The 21,378-nt window shown below is 42.7% G+C and overlaps 1 protein-coding gene across 1 annotated transcript in view; it reads left to right on the forward strand.

The window, feature by feature from the left end:
* The window catches only part of jph3b (junctophilin 3b), a 42,325-nt gene extending 21,453 nt beyond the window's left edge, over positions 1–20,872 (forward strand). Inside the window, exons 4-6 of the mRNA XM_076106584.1 lie at positions 9,436–9,560; positions 10,435–11,420; positions 20,792–20,872. Of these exons, the coding sequence (XP_075962699.1) occupies positions 9,436–9,560; positions 10,435–11,420; positions 20,792–20,872 (1,192 nt within the window). The remainder of the gene's footprint in view (positions 1–9,435; positions 9,561–10,434; positions 11,421–20,791) is intronic.
* Positions 20,873–21,378: the final 506 nt, after the last annotated feature.

The following is a 21,378-nucleotide window of genomic DNA, read 5'->3' on the forward strand; positions in this document are numbered from 1 at the left end:
GAAGCGAGACCGTCAGAAGCTGTTAAGACTCAGATGAAGCTGCTCTGGTGAATGGAAATGAGAGCCGGCGCTCATTGAACTAAAACAATGAGCACAGTTGGGGTTACGATGTTAATGGGCGTGCCCTGACCTTCTTTACAGCAGCATGAAACGTTTGGACCGGAATATAAAGCAACAATTTTTGTTTTTCAGCTCAGGACTCAGAAATGAATTAGCTGTCCTGGGACCTGTAGCGATGGATACACATTCGATACTCTTGCCATATGGGGACCCATCAGAAGTAGGCCTGTGACCCATTTTGGTCCCAGACCTTGTTGTTTCAAGGAACCAGGTTAGAGGGCCATGGGCACAGTAGTTTTGTGGCAGCACTTGCTGTCAAAGCTTCTTTTTTCAAACATTATTTGCAGATTGGGCTTGTACGACAAGGTTTGAATAAGAAAAATCAACAAGTGTCAAGGTGAACATTTGGATGATGAGTTCAATCTGGGGACACACACTGAGCCAACAATTTGGCTGCTTGCTTCACAGGAATCTCATTCCAAAGTTGAATTTATATCCGCTAAAAGATGGTTTGCCTGAGCCAGTTCTCAAATGTGATACAGAAGGTCACAAGTGAAATATCTATGTTAGGTCCCCACTGGCTGTATTGTTATTTAACCAGTATTTCTCTGATACCATAGCAACAGTCTTGAGTATTTAAAATCTGAGAAAAGTGATTTAATATGATGTATTTAATATAGAGGTTCTGGCGCAAATGTTAGGGAACCATGCTGAAGGAAAGAAAAAGTTAATATCAGAGTTAAATGGACTTGTACTTTAAGTCAGAAGTTTAAGTACAACCCCTGGTAAGATATACTACTAGGAGTTGATACAAGGATCCCTATGGTTCTGACTACAGGGGGAATGAGAGTGGCTTCAATCCTCTCATGTATCTTTCAGCTAGAAAGCAAATATGCGTGTATATACCAAAATGTCAAACTATTTGTTTCAGGTGCTGGTCATTGTCCTACGGATTACAGCTTTAGACAAATACAACAATCTTTGACAGTTTGTCGTCACGGGCTTGACTTTAAAACAAGGAAAATACTTGGAAACTCCTCTGACTTTCACTTCTAAAACTAAAGGTTTGATTATGACTAATATTATTAAGGCAAAAAATTAACAGTTTTTTATAAAGTAATTATTCCCTTTTGGCTTGGAAAATTAAATCTAATTGGATTTTCTTTCTCCTTTGGTTTTTTTTTTATTAGCTGGAAGTGTTAACCAAGCCTAAATTTCAAACCTCATCTGTGTGGATATTTGCTACAAAATCAACCAGTGACTTGTATTTCAACACCCAACAACGGAAAAGAAGCAGATACTGTAACTTAAGCGTTATCCACGAAGATACTTAGCCTCCCAGTGCCAACACACATTTTGGCCTCTATTGGATTAAGTTGTAGAACAGATGTCCTGTCCTGCAATGGAAAGATATGAGCAACAATTGGGGTGAACGGCTGCAGAGCGAAAGCAGCCTCAGATAGCGGGATAGTGACACTGAGTTTGTGAATGAAACCGGCTGTCTGAAAAAATGTGGGATCTGATTAGCAGCTGACCTTGAACCAGATCAATAATGTGACACACGCCGGCATCATGGTAGATAACTGTAACTGACATGTATGTACAGTGTATGCATTCGTGTTGGCACGTGTTCGAGGGAAGATCCCCCTTTGAGATGCAGATGGGCAAGCTCGCCAGGGAGAAAAGACACAAGAGTGTCAAAGAGTCGCAGAGATGAAGGGAGTGTAGAAGTGTGAGTTAGAGACAAAAAGACAATAAGAAAGTGAGACGGAAAAAGGAAGGGTGAGAGAGATTTCCGCATTATGCCAACAATGGCAGGCAACCTGAGAGAGAGCAGAGAGGCTCGCACACAAACACACACACACGCACGCACACACGCACACAAGCAAGAGGTTACACGAGTCGAATCATTAAAGATCCAATCCTATTAGTCCTGACGACAGTCTTCTGCTGAGGCCACAGCTCGCTACAGCCGCTCACCTAACTCATCTCACACTGTGGATATAGAAAGAGAAGGAAAGGAAGAAATGTAGACGCATTAGAGTTCGTATATTACGGCGATTAGATCTCTCCCCGCTTATATGCTTCCATGTTTTTACGTCGTGACAGATTGAGACCTCGAGCGCTGTTTTTGTTAGATTGTAAAATACGGCAGCCTGTCAATTTGAATCTAGTCTAACGTCAGTGCTTTCACAGTTTGAGCTTGTCAGGAAGTGTTTTACCGTAATACTGTAATGTCCCTCGCAGATTTCAACAGAGCATTAAGTCAAATATCCTGTTTTAATGCGCGTGGTTCCCTGGTTCACGTTCTAAGTGAAATCAGTGTAGTCGAGTATGAATTATATTATGAAAATGATTTGTCTCGCTGTGTGTACCTCCACAGTAACAACATATACAGTGTATAAAGAGTGTATCGGTGTGATTTATACTCTCAGTACTAATAGAGTATGTAGGCTGTAATATACATTTATTAATATACAAAGCGGGTAACCTATTCCTCCAAACAGATCGTCGATGCAAAGCAATAAACAGCCAAACAAACATACACATTTTCTTTTCCCACAGAAAAGCATTTTTTGTGGTTTTATGAATGCACTTATTACAGCACAAAATCTTTCCACAGACAGACAGACGGAAATATAAACACCTGAGGTAGTTCCTGCTACACACTGCGTCTCCAGGAACACATTTTGCCACGATGACTCACACACAGACTCACAAGGTGAAAACTCTACTCTTTGTAGATGAGGAAATCGTCAAGTTTCCTCCCTGTGGTAGAGAGATCGGTCCTACGTATTGGGAAAACACCTCAGTAACACAGTGTTGGAGTTGGTGGAGGGAATATTTCTGTTGCTTCAGCGGAGGCTAGCTGTTTCCCACTGCTTCCTCTCTTTGTGCTAAGCTAGGCTGAACACTTTTGGACGTATTACTCAATACAGAGAAATTAAATTGTTCTTTTTTATATGACAGAAAACAAGCAAGTAACTTATAATTAAGATGTATTCTTTGCCATTCTTTGTATTCCGTGTGAAACGAAAAGCTTAAATTATTTTTGTGGTGGGACAGAGTGTCCTTGGTTAAAGTAGGGTGCTACTTTTTGCATGCTTAAAGCAGATAAACACCAATCTCAATTCAAAAAGTACTTGAAAGAACCCTTTTTATTTAGGGCAGTGAGAGTAGCAGAGGAGAGACAAAAGCGAGAGTCTACAGCCATGCTAGCGATGTTGTGAGGCAAAGCACCACTCAGGTGCTCTATCTGCTGGTGGGGAGGACAATAACAAAAGGTCAGCGAAGTATCAAAGTTATTAGGCTTTAGCCTATGGGGACCATGAATGTCTGTACATTCAGCTCAAGCCATCCGGTCCTTATAGAATCCATTATAAAGTTGGATTCATGCAATTGTTCTAGAGTTGTTCAATTGTTTGTGACTTGTTACTTCCAATTCAGTTCAAAACTTTCTTTATCCGTCCCTCAATGGGCAATTTGAGGGATCCGTTTGAAGTAGTCGTAGAAGACGTGTTGGGTCACTGATACTAGGACCTAACCCATGCCAACTCTTTCCCAATGAAACTAGCTCGCAGCACCAGCTCCAAAAGTCACAAAATCTAGCGGGAAAGTCGCCAAGTCGGCAACACGGACAACCTGTCCCTTCAGCCACAGTGTGGGCTGTGCGGTTACATTGGAGCCGGTGGGCCTGTAGAGAAAGGGGACGCAGAGACAGAGCCCTTGTGATTGATTCAAATTTGTACTGCTGAAATATGTCTGTGTTCACAAAATAATTCAATAAAATAGAAATAGGTGTCATTTGCTATACTAATCCTCGATAAGGCAAACCCATCCCCATCATTGTTTTCTTTTTCTTTTTTTTGTTCAGTCATTAGCACTCAATCGCAAAATTGTATGGCTATTCTGCATGAACTATAAAGTAACAGTTCAATTAAATTGATATTATTTGCTTTGGTATTTTTGCCATACACAGATATGCAATGATGATTTCCGGGTAATATGTATGTTGATGTTGTCCAAGGTTAAGTCTCCATTTAAACATGTGACGAGACGATATAACACACTGTAGCTATAGTCCTGATAGCTTTCTTTTTAAACGCTCTACTTTCCCATTACAATAGCCTAAGTAAGTAAGCCCTAGCTGGCACGGGGGCATGTCCTAAATACTTACGCCACTGGATCAGGTAGGGAGGCAGGTACAGTAGTTCGTCCAATCATTTTATTCAGGCCAACTGACATGAGTGGACAAGCTTATTTCAGTCCCGCGACAGCCAAGGATACCAGATCTTTTTCTTTTTCCCTCAGAGCATTTGGTTTATTGTTTGTTGTCGAATGTAAAGGGAATTTCAGCAAATATAAGACGATCACTCACTCTAGCCTTGTGCTGCGCAAGGGATCTTTCTGTTTTGTCAATAATTATAGAGCTGAGGTCAGCAACACCTTGAGAAAGGCACGAAAACCTCCAAATAAATAAAGGAGTTTAAATACTTACAATAAGAGAGGAATCCGTTTTCTCTGATCCAATCCAAAAGAGTTTAGAGTGCGTAGACTTTCTTACTGATGACTGCTTCACCTGTTGCACTCTTTACCTTTTCTGTGATGCATTACATTATATGGCCAGAATGATGATGTCTCCTTAGAAACATCTCACATCTACATTTAGAAGTAGTCAACAATCTAAATTTACACTAGATTTAAAAAACAAAACTTATTTTTCTATGTCTTTGATGAGGTCTTACGCAGCATAAAGGGCTCTCAACACTGCTGCGTCTCAACGTAAGATGCACATATTATAATTATGATGCTCTGAATATTTGCCAAGTTCAGTGTAGACGTTCCAGGGAGGCGATGCGGGTTGCCGGTTTTCTCTGATAATAAAAACAAAGGTTGGCACTCTGTTATGATCCGAACTGTAGAGTACATACAGTACAGTTGTAGCCTGGTCTATAAATCAGCTCTTTCTCCGTGGTACACACATACGCAGACACACAGAAATGTCTAACCCAGATTCAGACAGCAGCATAGCCCGGGACAGGACAGCCTCTCCCTGTGTCCCAGAACAGTGCGGCAGGGTATTTCCTTGTGGAACACCAGGAGAACACCCTGAGAGGTGAAACACAGTCACGGGATGTTAGCTTCAGATAGTCTTGGAGCTAAATGAGAGCAATCTGGTTCAAGGATGATGCAGCACTTTGTCCAACTTTCCTGGAGTGCGTGTGTGTGTGTGTGTTTCTAAATATGTTCATAGGCTTTTTATGAACGTTTATCCAACTTCTTAACGTCGATTCCATGTCAGGAGGCAGAGAGGTCAAAGGTCCGGTTCGGCTCCAAATCCCGTAGTTGGTAGAAAGCCTGTGTCAGCTGTCCATGTGCCTGCTGTTACAGTAAATCCCATGTTTGTACGTGTGTGTATGATAGGCGCATATGTGCCCTGATCACTGCGGTCACATGTGCTAATGTAACTGATGTGGCGTCAGGGCTACCTGTGATTAGTTGGTTGTTGTTGTTGTTTGTGATTAGTTGGCACCAGATAAACACACCGGTGACTCACTGTGCTGTGTGGATGGAGCCATTCACCGCAATCCTGTGACCTGGTTTCATCAGCGAGCAACACACGCACACATACACACACACACACACACACACACACACACACACACACACATACATACACTTAAGCAGTGATGCACACCGGAAAGCTCAGTTAGTTATTCAGGTATGAATCACCCTCATCAGCTGGTTCAGAGTAATGACAGAGATGATGGAGGAGCTTAGCATGAGTCCTGGATTAGACTCTCTCTCCTCGCTTCACCTCAGCGCGCCTGTGTTTGTCTTCCTGTGTGTGTCTTCCTGTGTGTGTTTGTGTGTATGTGTGTGTGTGTGTATCTCTTTCATCTAATGCTTGCTGTAACTCGCGTCTTCTTTGCTGTCCGCCTTTATCTCCTTCGTCCTCTTGGCCTCCGTGTCCCGGGGCTATATGTAGCATTTTAAACCTTCACATACCTTTGTGTAAGTGTAAGCCCTACTGTAGTAAAGTTGAACGTTCGCTAAACCCCTTCCCCGAACAGCAATTGTCCAATCCATAGAAATAAAATTGAATGGACATTCACATTCAAATCGGCGTAGCAGGAAAATGTAGTGGCGGACATTTTTATGTGTATCGTTGCCATTGCGACCGTTGTAGCTGGCTAACTTCTGTATAAACTAAACCGACTTCGAAGTCAGGGAGGTTTTGCAGTAACGACTAAAACAAGCAGAGTAGTAAGGTTAGGGACAGTTGGGAGCCAGATGAGTAGAATTTTACAAGTTAATGCTTCATCCACACACTCTTGTCACAGCATTTGAATGCACATTGCGAGATGACGTTCACGTTCTGTAGTGTGGAATTAGCAAGCTAGCTAATTAAGCTAACTAATTCCACAATTCTTTAATATTAGGACAACATTCAATTTGCAGTTATATAGAAGAGGGAAAAGCAGCAAATCGTCATATTTGAGAAGCTTGAATCAGCATATGTTTGGTATCTTTAGCCACTCTGGCGGCGTGGCTCTGGGGATGGCAGTCTGTCGGTTTGGTCCACCACTTTGGTCCAGATTGAACAACTTTTAAAATAATTGCCATGAAATGTTATACAGACATTCATTGTCCCCAGAGGATGAAGCAAAATGACTCTGGTGATTGCTTGACTTATTATCTAATGCCCCCATGAGGTGAATATTTTTAATTTGCCCATTAGATGGTGAACATTATGGGGCTGCTAAACAGCCCAGTATGAGACCAGAGCGGAGACAATCTGCATCCCTATTTAATGCATCCATTGCGTGTGGTTCTTAAAATTACAGTTCGACCATCTCTCTCATAAACCCTGTTCCTTTGTGTCATAACCTCCCCCTTTTTTTACTTTTCGCTTTTATGTAGAGGTTATCAATCTTTCGGCACTTAATTTGTTAATGATTCATTGATGCTGAATACGTAACCCCTTTTCACTCCATCTTCTTTCTTCCCTTTCAGTCTCTCCCCATACCTTTCTATATTACACCCTCTGTACCTCTCCTTTGTCACACACTCTCCTCCCTCCTTATCACCTCACTACTTTCTCTCCTCTTGCCATACATCTGCAAACCCTTTTCCCCCCCTTTTTTTTCCCTTTCCTTTGGACAATCACCAAGCCCCCATTGAACAGGCATCTCTTTTTCTCTCCAGGCAGAAATTCATCATGAAACAGGTTGTTCCCCGGGATGACTGGTAGTGGGACAGGAAATTGTGGGGGAAAGCAAGAGAGAGAGAGAGAGACAGAGAGAGAAAGAGAGAGAGAGAGAGAGATTAAAAATAGTGTTTTGTGGCTTGGTGTGAGCACCAAGGTGAGAGCAGGTTGTGCCAAGAGTACGTTCACATGGGAAGCGGTTTATTCATGACCTTTAAACCTTGGGAATATGAGACTCCTGTCAAAATTTCTACATGCGATTATATCATGTGGAACAGGAAGACAGTCATCTTCTCTCTTCTCACACCTCACCTCCCCCGCGACCAACAGGCGCGCACTCACACACACACACACACACACACACATGGTGGTGTTGAGTATACTGTGGGCCCTGGCATAGCAGCGCTGGCAGAGAGTGTAGCGAGGGGCAAAGAGAAACATTGAGGCAGAGAGAGGGAGAAAAAAAAATCAATAGCCATCGACATGCAACACTGCATCAAGACTGTTACTGCCCAGAGAGAGAAAGGGGGAGGGAAGGATGGAGAGGTTATTTTACACGAGTCGAGAGCCCCTCGAAAGACAGCGAAAAATAGGCGAATGGAAAGAGGGAGACAAAGGTGAGAGGAGGGTTGTAATTGAGAGAAAATATCTATTTGATATAACCAGAGAGAGAGAGAGAGAAAGAGAATGAGAGTGAGGGACAAGAGCCGGATGAAAAGGGGATTGTGATAAAGATGGAAGGAGCAATTAGGAAGAGGCATAAAGGAACATGGGAGGAAATAAAAGAAAGAGCGAGGGAGATATGAAAAGGAGGCTGAAAAGGAGCAGTTAGAGGGATGGAGATGTGAAAAGCCCCACAGACAGGCAGAGAGATGAATTATTTTGTGAGAGTAAACACATTTTCAGGCAAATGATTAAACATATGAATACAATACATACTCTAGCTCTATAATAAATAAGTTACTGCGTGAGGTATCATGTAATGTGTCACGCTGTTCATAGTGTTTGTGTGTGTGTGTTTTTTTTTTCTCACCATCTGGCTCAGGTGTCTTTTATAATAATATTCGTCAGCCACGACCACAATAGAGCAGATGACTCAGATATGAATGAAGGAGTGTACGCTGCTCCTTTCATAATGGCACCTGAGAAGAAATGATTTACAGTGGCTCAATGGGGATGTGACTGTATGCAGATGTATCATTTGAGTTCCCATAAAAAAATGTCAGATGTTCGTTAGACAGCTGCGATTGAGAATTGGTGGGTCATCTTCCTAGCTAGCTATAGCTACCTTTAATCAGTATGAAAAACGTGAAGTTAGCGGGTCCCAGCAACCACTGCCGCAGCGCCATGTTTTATCTGAAAATGATGTTGGTGGGTTGGATATATTGGTGAGGGCAAAATAAATAAAATAACCCCGCCTTCCTGCAGTAGATCATCCACATCCACACCAAGCCAGCTCATTTTGGAAACACAGTTAGCATTTGTAAATGATGATTTTAATACCACATGGTTGCGCATGCAGTGCTTTTTGTACGCTAACCGGCCGCTCTCACACAACCAGCGAATAGCCGTTATTTGGATAAACGGATCACCATATTGTGAATTTAAATTGTTACTTTCTCGCCTGAAAAATTATTAAAACTTAATAACAGCTTTTTAATTTAAAAGCTTAATAACAAACTTCTAGCGAGTAATGGTAAGTTATCTTACTACCGCTCTTAAACAAGCATGAGATTACAAAATGGCGCAATGTAGAAGCGGCCTAGTTCAGGCAAAGAATATTGTGAATACAAAGTTAATGGAGGTGAACTGGTCTTCTGAGTCTTGTGTGTATTGAAACTTATGTTGATAACTTTATATTAAACCAGGGCTATATCAGTGAAAACCTAAAATACTGTGGTGCATTGTTGGCACCTTTAATGTCCCAAAGGTCAGTTATTGTATTTTTCATTTATTTTTTACTGACAGTACTTTTGGACAATGTTTTTCTATTCTGTTCAGCTCTTTTGAACAAGGATGCCTTCCAACCCCGCTGCACTTTTTTTTTTCTCAAAGGAATTTGTTCTGGACACCAATGCCAGCCAATGATTCTGAATGTTCAAAGTGAAAAGTTTGAATTATTTATTCAACTCTGCACTGTCTGTTCCCTGTCTTCTGTGCGTCAGGACGGCTCATGCGCAGGGTAAAGCAGAGGCCGCGGTGGGAGCAGCTCAGAAAGCCCAGGAGGAGAGTCGCATGGCAAGGGTCACCGCCAAGCAGTTCTCCCCTTCCTTCCAGCACCCAGGAAATGGTGGGCACACACAACTCATCGAAATCACAACACGCATATCTACTCCTATGTCCATAGTTAACAAACCCAGCTAAGCAGACATATAGTTAACACATGTGACTTCACATGCATGAACAAACAAAACACACGTGTGTATGTGTGGGATGGTGATAAAGGTCAGTGTTAACCACCCTCCAGCTTTGCGTCTCTGCCTCTGTCACTCACACCTGTACAGCACCGCAGGTAGCCAGTACCAGTGCTGACATTTTGTTTGTGTTGATGCGTACACATCCTGGGCATCATCGTGTGCCTAACCGCTTCCTTTGCATTTTTTTGCAGATAAAAACTGAGGGACTGTGCAGAAATGATTAGGATTAAAATCTTTTTTATCATCCCAGATTCACTCTTCCATTGGGAGATTTATAGTAAAAAAAAAAAAAAAAAAAATGTTTTAAAAGATTAAATAGATGGCTTTGCGTTTTATTGTTTTTTTTACGATGCACTCTGTGGACCAGCCGTCTGGAGTAAACATCTCCAGCAGGCCTTGTCATGCCACTCAGTATGTTGTGTAATTGATTTGATGGACATTTTTATCATTTTTGTCATGTTTGCTATAAATTGTGTTGCGCTTTTTGTCGACGATGGGGTCCAAAGAAAATATGATAATGTTGGAGGGGGGTTATGCTTCAAAAAAAGATCCTCATCATTCACTTTCATTCAGTCCCCTGAAATAATATGCCTGTCATCATTGGCTGTACTGATACTTGCACTCACATTTAAACAAGTCTAAAGTAGTATTCGTCACGTAATGCCAACAAGCACACAGACAGCTTCATAGCTTCCACCGCCTCCCAAAAATGTCTGTCACCTTTCTGATGTTATCTGTCCTTTACAGGCATGGAGGTGCAGCGCCCCAAACGCCAGGTGTCCAGCGAGGTGGAGGGCGAGGGGCTGTCGAGTAGCGTCGGCACCGCCGACAGCCCTGACCTCTATGTGAAGAGCGCGGGCTCCGACGACCCCTCGAACGACGCCGCCACCCCTGACCTCAGCCCCCCTTCCTCCTCACCGCCACACACACCGCCTCCTCCCGCCCGGCCGTCCCAGCGCAGCAAGAGTGCCCGCTTCCACCGACAGACCGCCGTGGACCACGGGGACAAGAGTAAGGACGGTGAGAAAGGTGGGGGAGGAGGGCAGACGGAGATCCAGGTGATGGTGGAGGGGGGAAGCGGGGGAGTCGAAGGCGACGGCGGAGGAGTAGGAGGAGGGAAAGGGGAGCACCCACGGGCCAACAGCTGGAGCGAGGACAAGAGGAGGGGGGTGTTGTCAAAAGCGGGAGGTGAGCTAAGCGGACGAGGAGCGAGCCGGACCAACGGACACAAGCACAGCTCCTCCAATCACAAGTCCCGGGAGCATGGATCATCCAATCACAGACAGGCCAGTGGGGACAGGTGGACGGAGTCGTCCTCGTCGGCCTCTTGGACATCGGGGCACAGGGGCGTGCACGGTCGGGGGGGCCGGCTGCTGGAGCAGGATGAGGAGAAAATGAGCAATTATGAGATGGAGATGAAGCCTTTACAGCCCAGAGACTCCACTACCCACAAGCCCCATGGGCACGGGGAGGAGAGGCCCGGGCACAGTCATGCTCACGGAGAGGGTCGCTCGCACACAGTGCAGCGACAGAGGCATAAGAACCGAGACGGGAGGGAGGGAAAAGAGGGGAAAGAAGGGGGTAAAGACTCAGCGCACAAGCTGGACAGAGCGGGGGAAAAGATGGATTCACGGCCTCTGCGTCGGGACCTCACCCTCTCCCCCCCTCTGAAGTCCTCCCCCATCACACCGGAGCAGCAGGACCACAGCCTCTTGCAGAGCAAAGGCAACTCGGTAAGACTCATACCGAGCACACCAGCTCTGGTACACAAATACAACACCCAACAAACTCTGAAAGATGAGATTAAAGCTACACAAGATTTTGCATTTCACAAAACTGCTGGTGTCCTCAACACGACACTGCACTTTACTCTCAGGCGCTTCGCATCGTCACTGAAATCCCCTTTGGTGTACAGGCAGTTTGAGTTGAAATTTAAGAGAAAAATACAAAACGGGCTCTTACAGCAGCACAGAAAGCACTCTTTCCAGAACTCACCTCAGTGAACAAATGATCATTGCCTTCACCTCAGCAGCCACTGTGAATTAACAGCAGACCGGCATAACATTACATTTCCGAAAAATTCCATCAGTGCAGATTTAAATCTTTGCCACGACCAGACCTCACTGATGACCCTGTGAATATTTCCTGGTTTAAGAAATTAGACTGGAAGATTAAACGGTTTTCTTGGTGCACTGTTTTTGGGGGGCATGACATCAGTAGGGAGCCAAGTAAACGGCTTCCACTCTGCTGAAGTGTCCTTCAGTGAGACTCCGAGTCCTTATCAGCTGCAGGGCTGCTGTTGATCTCTTACCTCCACGTGGAGAGGGTCAGGAGCCAATTTACAGAGGATCAAAAGCTCTAAATCAGTGAGGTTTAAGTTCACATCACAAGTAATCATATTGTTTGACTGCAATAGTCTGTTTCATCCCTTGTAAAACATCAAGTCAATCAATTCTGTAGTTTGACTACTAAAATGAATATTAGTTCTAAGATGGTTCTATATATATATGTAATATTTGTAGCACACAGACATGATGTAATGTAGCACAAATTTAGATAAACAAAAAAAAACCGTAAAAGTATTCTAACTTTTGGGAACTTTTATGTAAAGATATGGAAGCAAAGAAATGGCATAATAATTTGAATTTCACCTCATGCTATGGAATGTAATAAGTAAATTATTCATGCCTAAATACAACTGAATTTATAGTATTGAATATTGGATAATAAGTAAGGTAATAAGTACATAACAAAAGTAGTAAAGTGAAATAAGTCAACGTTGACTTATTCACATGGGACTCCTGGGTGAAAGTGTGTGTTTGTTTGATTCAACCAACCACCCCAACCTCCCCCCTAACGGGACTTTCTTGCTCTTTATACTACGCCATTTGCTCAAGCCGTCTCATAATGACGAGGATCTGTTTACATTGGAATTAGCTGAATGCCCGTTGCGTCTCATAAAGGGTGCCTCGGTATCAGACGCTGAGGGGCACTGACCAAGAGTCGGTATTTGACAATTGGAAGTGGGAACAGGTTGTCAGTACAGCCATTGTCATATGTTTGAATTAAGAAAGAACAAAACACACTAATTATTTTCAATTAATGATGCGCAACACGAAATTCAGAGCATATCTATTGCCTCCACACAGCTCTCAAAACTTGGTGACGGCTGACTCGGTGGCTAGCTGTGCTAACAGTGTAATCTGCGGCAACATTTCTTACAATGAGAACCAAAGGGTGGGCGCTGCGCTTCCGCTAGTTGTTTGCGGCAATATTAAAGCTCTGAATATTGTATATATAGAACCTTTACACCAACCACAGACAATAAAATCTTGTTAAATTTAGCTTATGTGTGAAAAAATGTGCAACTAATTAAAGATAAACAATGTAGACTATTAACAAATATGGCTATTGCACAAAACGACATTACTTAACACCATTATTTAATCTAATTCAATTGGCTACTGTCTGCAAACTGCATTTCAGAGAAGATTTGAATTTCAACTGCGAATAATAATTCAAACTTAATAAAAAATAATATATTTTGAAAGTCCAATCTGACCTCAAAAGGACAGTACACCCCCTCAGTGTTTGCTTGAAGGATCACGCTGGTGTGATTATACACAGCAAAAGGGTTTAATCAAATAGTAATATTATTTAAGAGAAAATATTAAAATATCGAGATATATTACGTAAATGGCTGCATAGCCTAACAACATCGTCATATTATTTATAAACCATATCGCACAGCGCTACTGCACAGAGTACCTAACCATCTGAGAATTATAGTGGACATACACGGCTTGAGGAAACGTTTGTTTTGCACACCTCCCTTGTTTCCTGATCAAACAGAACTGAAGCCAATGCACAGATATGGGTCAAGTTGCAGTGCTTCATTCACCTGTAATATCTTTTCTGAAATATCACTTGTATCCATGAATCCGATTGCTCGTTCTTGTATTTGGCACGAATGGCTACGAGTTCACGCTTTGACTCATCCCTAGATCATTCTGCTGTAAGAGTATAATAGGTGCCTGCTGTTTCACAAACTTCTGTTTTGATCTTGCGCAACATCAGGGGGGGCTGCTAAATCCAGCAGCTCATTTTGAACATCTGGGTTCATCAAAGTTCCGTTTCTGGGCAGCTGCTCCGGACGATTCTGGGGCTGTGGATCATAGTTGCACATGCACATGAACAGTTCTATAAAGTTTCCTTTATCGAGATTGTCCGCATTTCTCCTGTGTCTACGTAGGCGACAACACAATATCCCAAACGACTTTTAGATGGTCCCAGTTCCTCTTGTTAAGTGAATAGTCCATGGCAACACATTCCCCCAGCCAGCTTTGAAACTTGCCCAGTGAAACGGAGTGGGGCTTGCTCGTCTGGTGTTTTTCGCACGCCTGACATAGATGCTTCCAGTCCACAAACCCCTCTCTCGCAAATGGGCCGTCTGCACCTTTTACAGAAAAGCTCGTCCTTATTTACACCTACATATTCCAACCAAGAAAACTGTCCATACCACTTCGATGAGAAGCACTTTGATTTCCCGTTCTTGACAGGTCAGGGAGGTGCCTTCACATTTGGCTGTGAAGGTGGTTCATCAACTGCAGAAAAATTGCAGAGTGAGTTTGAATTTATCAATTGACGTGCCATTTGTTTTGCGCAAATTGTTCAGGTTTGGTCTGTTACGTTCAGTTACCTACAATTTAGTGTTTTTTTAAACAATATGTGTTTTAATCAAAAAACTTGGCTGGGTGGGACATTGAGTAATGTGGGTTGGCCACGCCTGGTCTGAACCTCTGCATGGCTCTGTTTGGCCCTATTATCACCGTGTACTATATTGTCATATCTGTCGTGTCACTGCCACACATTGATTTGACTAAAAGGATTTGTTGCCCACTGTCATGAGGATACATTCCATCCCCAGTGACATAACACAATGTTATCCCGCATATTAAGATAATCCTGGGGGAGAGGCACAAGGTTTAACCTTGTGAAATAAAGAAAGATTTTTTCTTTTTTGTGCTACGAGCAAGCAGGGGGAAGGATTACGCCGTTTTAATATCATTTTTTGGCTACGTCTTGACTCAGGCTGGTGGACGGCCCCAACCACGCTAATCCTGGATGATAGTACGGTCGCAGCATTAGCTAATGAAACCAAGTGAAAAAGCTGCAAGTGAAAGCCACACATTATAAATACAAGCTCTCCCTCTCTCTTGCGCTCACACACACACACACACACACACTCAATCTACGTGTGTGTAAACTGTTAAACACAGTTCCACGCTCCTCACACAACTTGCTTTGATTCAAATTTGTCTGCAGCAGTGTGATGACTGACACTGTGGATGAAGTCGGTTATTTAGTAGTTCAGTGACTGCTGCTGTTGCTGCCACCTGCTACGTGAAAACATGAAGCCTAAAACACACCAAACACGGATACACAGGCGGAGAGAGAACCCCAGCGGTCCTCACTGCACCTTAGTAACAGCAGACTGGCAAACTAGCCCCTTCCTCACCAGAAGGCCCCTTATTGGTTAACCGGTGCTCTGTTGCTAGGGAACAGCTTATGCCTTGCTTCAACGGAGGCCAATCGGTGGGCGTGTGTCAGTGACAGGGGGGCGGGGGGTGGGTGGGTGGAGGTGGTGTGTGTGTGTGTGTGTCTGTGTGTGTGTTTGTTTGCAGCCGCAGAGAAGCAAGTGAGATTTGTGTAAGACAGGTTCACAGCACACAAAGATACTATCACAGTCTGATATATACGCCGCAAACACCATGCTAACACTGGGGCTGCTCACACACACACACACACACACACACACACACACACACACGTACACACAAAGGACCTCCTTTTACCAATCAATCAATCAATCAAACTTTATTGATATGGTGCTTTTTGCGCAAGATTGCAATACAAAAGTGCATTACATAGAAACAAAAAAGAAAAGCGTACTTTCTTTTACCTTATCCAGTATGAAGCCTCTGTACTGAAATAGCACTGCACCTCTGTGTCCACTCGATGACATGAACCAGTCGTCATCATGGAACACAGAAATGAACCTTCGTGCATCCCAAAGGCTCATAGTTACAGGAACAACACCTCAGTCAGACGTGTCCCCAGACGACCAAGCCCTTCATGGCCCACAATAACAAAACCTATCATGACGATCAAGAGATCTTGAAAGTAACAAAATAGAATTACATTAAAGACGAAGGAACAGGTTCGTGGACACACCAGTAACTGTAAACTAAAAAATAATATCTTAAGGATTCTTTGCTGAAAAACGTCAACAGATTGTGATGCCATCGTTAACTCCAGATAGACATTAAAACCTGCTTCTCTATCGGTCTTAGTGGAAGATCATGGAGCAAGCGAAAGGCCTGAGCCTATAATGAAGGAGCAGATTTAGCAGGGAGACGTCTTTAAAGCGTGTTTGACATGTTATCAGTCGCTGCTCCAGTGAGGGATATAAAAACCACAGGAAGAATCTTAAAATGTCTAAAGAAGAATCGACTTTAAAACAGGTGTATGTATACATAATATGTCCTCGCCTGCTGACTCTGGTCAGCACACACGCTGCTGCATTTCGGCTGGTCTGCAGTTTATGTAAAGCTGTCTTAGGTGGGCCACAAAAGGAGGCATTACAGTACTGTAGTCAAGCCTGCTAGTGATAAAAGCAGGGATAGGTCTTTTGGCATCTGCGTCTGAAAGATGTGGCTGTACTTTTGCGGTATTTCCTAAGACGATGAAAGTCAGTGCTGGTGATATTAATATGCGCAAGCGTCAAAATTCAGACGAGGATCAAAAAGCAGACCAAGGTTACTGGCTTGGGGCTTGATGTTTAGTGTCAATAATTTTAAAGTAACTGCACAAGTTCTGTCTCAGAGCCTGTGTTCCAATTATGAAAACTTCTGTCTTTGATCAGTTGTTGGAAAGTTTGTGACATGAAAGAGCGGGTGGTGGTGTAACGTGTCATTTTCATGCAGGAGACCGGGATTTGCGTCTCGTTCCCCAGACCTGCACTGCCTAAACCTGCAGAATTGTCGAATATTTGCATATGGTCTGCTTGGTAATGAAAATGTGGTCCTAAAATGGAGCCTTGGGGCATCCCACAAGTCAATATTAGCAGAAGATTGGTCATTAATGCCTTATTTTCACTGCATGGTTCGCTTCGCCTCGACTCACTTTTGGTCCCAGGTCCATTTCTCTACTTTGTTTTCCTATGATGATAGTACCCCCCTCGCTGCAGAAGGGATTCTCAGGTGATCGCCACAGTGACAATTGTCTCTGACAAATCAGTGGTCTGCAGTGTTTTAACTCCACCTTATGGGCTCAGCTCGCTTGGAACTTCAACCAAGGTGGAACCAAAAAAAGTACCAGTTACTGTTTTACTAATGAAAAAAACAAAAAAGAGCGAGTCGAGTTGAGTAATTTGTGAAAACAGCTGCTGCTGCTGAGAGATGAGTAAAACTGAACAAAACAGTAAATCTGTAGGCAATAAAACAAAAGATTAGAAGAAGAAGAATAGTTTGGTGAGTCACTGCGAGCAACCTTATGAAGTTATTCATATAAAAATGTGAAGCATTATAGTTAATATAGCTTTCCAATGAATTTTCAGAATAATTGTTTGAAAACAGCCTGAAGGATATAAGTTACTTTTCTTTAAGAGATGCTTCACAGTGACAGTTCTCAGTTCCAGGGGACGCCAGTAAGCAGGTAAATGATTTGTTTTTTGCCAGCACTTCATCCTCAGGATAATAAGCATTCTGTTATAAAAGGTGTTTGGTTGGGTCAAGGGAGCTGGTGGGGAGATTAAATTGCATCTCTCTATTAACGACAGCAAAGTGGTTCATAGTAGTTTCCAGCAAAGGGAAAAGAACAACAAATGGGGGCTTACACTGTTTGTTCTGTGATTATACTTAACCTGATCTTTGTTTTCTCTGAAGAGTACCGCTCTGTGCTCTGTGCATTTTAATGATTTCACACTCGGAGGATTAAGAATAAACCGGCTCTGTAAGTAAATAGTAGTTGTTTAAAAAAAATAGGTTGCGAGTTCAGCAGTTTTGACGGCAAGTCTGCATTTTTACTTCAGGATTGAAGAAATAATGGTAGAAATGCTGATTTCAGAGTGCTGTACCAGTCTTAAAGATGAAAATAGATTGATTTAGAAATAGATTGATGTAATACAATAACATCAATTACAACAATTATCAAAGATAGTGGGAGATTTTCCTAAAATGAATCAATGTAAACAGCTACACCTCCATACATTTCCTTTAAAAAGATTAAAAAAGAGTTCACACATGGGTGGATGGATTATTGAACAGGCCTACCAGGCACAGGCCCAGGGGCCCAAATGTTACTTGAAGAGACGCGTATACCAACCAGTAAGACATTCAAAATGTCCATAAAGAAACATTAAACGACCACAAAGAGACACACAAAGAGACCAAAGACTCTACAAAGATATACAAAACATATGCAAAGAGACCACAAAGAGACATGCATTGACTATGAAAACACAACACAACTACAGAGAGACACAAACAAAACTACAAAAAGGGGCAAAACAACCACAGAGAGACATAAAGCAACTAAAAAGGAGACACAAAAGGACTACAAAAAGAGGCAAAGCACCTATAAAGAGATGCAAAATGACTATAATAAGGGAAAAAGAGCCACAGACAAAAAACAGCTACAGAAAGACCAAAAAAATTACAAAGTGACACAAAAACAACTACAAAGAGATTCAAAATGACCTTAAAGAAACATAAAACAACCACAAAGAGACACAAGAAGACACACAAAGAGGCCAAAGCAACTGCAAAAACCACAAAGAGGCATCCATTGACTACAAAAAGTGACAAAACAACCACAAAGAGACTCCAAACAACTTCAAAAAAAGGCAAAACAGCCACATACAAAATATAGCTCCAAAAAGACCAAAACAATTACAAAGTGACACAAAACTACTACAAAGAGACACAAAATGAGCACAAAGAGATACAACAACAACAACAAAAAGACGCTGAACAAGAGGTGATAGGTCCTTTTGCATGTCTGTGCCAGGGGGCCCTTTGTTTCATGCAATCTGTGAAAATACATGCTGTCTTACTTAAGTCTCATTGTTTTTTCCTCACATTGAGGGCCGACTTAAAGGTACTGTGTGTAGCATTCCGGAGGATCTATTGGCAGTAATGGAATATACTATTACTCAACTATGTTTTCATTGATTTCAGTGTCATCACCTGAAACTCAAATTTGTTGTGTTTTCATTAGCTTAGAATGAGAGCGGGTCCTCTTCACAGAGTCCGCCATGAAACGATTAGACTCAATCAACTCCATAGTCCTGTAGGTGAATCCTTTGAGACCAAAAGACCAAAATACGCTTCATGTAAATACTGTAAAAAATGTTACATTTCCTAATAAAGGAGACTATTTGTGAGGGATTCTGCGTGGGGTAAAAAAAAATAAAAAATCTGCTGCATTGATAATAACGTCAGTGAATATACTAGATTCACTTTCACATATTTACCCAGAGTGGACAGGTGGTCAGAAAGGCTGGCCTTCACCCACACGACCGAGGTTGCCAGCCAGCATCTGCTTAAGTGTCACTGAGCAAGACACTGACTTCCCGCCAGCTCCAGGCTGCCGTTCTGCAGCCGAGCTCGCCCTCTGACCTGACTCTGTCAGAGAAGCTGGGCCTCCCCGCGGGACCAACGCGGGATTGTATTATTTATCTTAAGAAGCAAAATTGCTCCTTCATCGTTGCGCTTCGTAACACGTATCACCGTCGCTGCCGGGTCTTATCTCCACGCGCTGCAAAAGACACAAATATTAAACAGCGTAACAATTTCTTGCTTTTTTTTGTGACATTTGTGTTAGATGTGACCATTTGTATTCATGTTTCCAGAAACCACCAACACAAAGCAAACCAGATAACAAGAGAGAGAAGTACAGTGGGATATCTTATTAGATTGTCTGAGGAAATAGGGTTGCCATATCTAGTAAGGATCTGCCCCCCCCCCCCCCCCCCATTTATTCTATAGAGTGCTGCAGGGATAACATATTTTTGTAGGACAACCCCCCAGAAGTTAGCATCACACTGGCTCCATCGACAAAAAAACAATGGGATTTTTCCATTTGAAACATTGCCAAGCTTTTCCCTTTATCTTTCAAACAGCTCGAGCAACATTGTTTTGAAATGTGCTGAATAGATGCAAGTTTTTTTCGTACTTGCATGCTATTTCTAAAGGAATATGGGCTGGATAGAGAAAAGAAAGAAAACAAACTCTGAAGAGACCATCAACCACCCTGTGGCTGACAACTCATACTCCGGATTCATTAGTTTTAGCACCACACAGCAGCACTAAAGTAAAGTATCAACATGTATTCAATAAAGGACAACATTGCTGCTGTCAGGTGAAACCCTTGCTAGAGCATTGTGTGTGTGTGTGTGTGTGTGTGTGTGTGTGTGTGTGTATGTATGTGTATCTCTCTCTCTATATATATAGACCCCAGGGCTGTATGATTTTCAGAACCAGTAAAAAAGGCTCCTATAGCGGAAGCGACAGTTTCCAGAATCCCCCTGACAGCCGTGGGATTATTGACGTGCCTGCAGTTATGCAAGGTCCAATAAATGTGATATTAAAAGTGTGAAATTATTTCAACACAACAACAAGAACCCTTCAATCACCGATAACTTCATATGAATACATTAATACAATGGAGGACAATCCTCTACCTTTATGTTTAAAAAGAAACAATTGGTTTGGTCCTTTAAATTGTGTTAACACACAGAAACTTACCACCTTATATTTAACCACGAGTAGGTTTAGAGGTTTGCGTTTCCTTTTACTTTCTTTCCAATGAATCCCCTAATACTGCATATCATGTTTATTATCATATTAATGTCCAACTGTGGTAATAAGAAATGTGTTGATTTGGTAAACAAGGTAAATGGATGTCTATAAATGACTGTGATCAGTCGTGTGTATTAGAAGGTTGGATATACTGTCTGTATGAAAACAGCCTTTTGAGTGTGTGTGTGTGTGTGTGTACGTCCTGATTATTGACACTCTCCCCTTTCCTCTCTCCTACGCAGGCCTACAGCTCCATCCTGGTTGTCATGGTGATTCTGCTCAACATTGGAGTGGCTATTTTGTTTATCCACTTTTTTATTTAAAGACAGCACCGCTTTCAGAGTCAGCCTATCTATGCTACAAGAACTATAAATTTCATGTGAGTATTACGGCGAAAACCTGCAGCCCCCCCCCCCCCCCCCCCCCCCCCCCTTTCGTGTTCCCCGGCAGGAGGACTGCTACCGGCTGAGGGCTCCACCGATATTTGGGCTAAAGGTAGCTAACCCGTGGCTAACCTCAGCTAAGTTTGGTCCTGCCGTCGGGAAAAAGAGATGCTGGAGTGCATAGCGAAGTGGACAAAAGAGGGGGTAAACCAGTCCTGGACTGTGAGGAGGCGATATAGTCCAGAAAGTGGACTTACGTGAGCTCCAACAGCTCCGCATAAAGACTCAAGTGGGCTGAGCCGGTCTGATCCCCGGGCCTTGAGAGCTGCATTACAGCGAGATGTCTGCTTCCACTGTCTGCAGACAGGACTGACGAGACAGACATTTTTTTTTTTTTCATCTTCAAATCATAGTTTTCAACAGATTTGTAACTTACAATTTATTTA

The sequence above is a fragment of the Anarhichas minor genome, unplaced genomic scaffold (genome assembly GCF_050575085.1).
Source record: "Anarhichas minor isolate MPS153535 unplaced genomic scaffold, ASM5057508v1 ptg000034l, whole genome shotgun sequence".
In the NCBI taxonomy this organism is placed as follows: domain Eukaryota; kingdom Metazoa; phylum Chordata; class Actinopteri; order Perciformes; family Anarhichadidae; genus Anarhichas; species Anarhichas minor.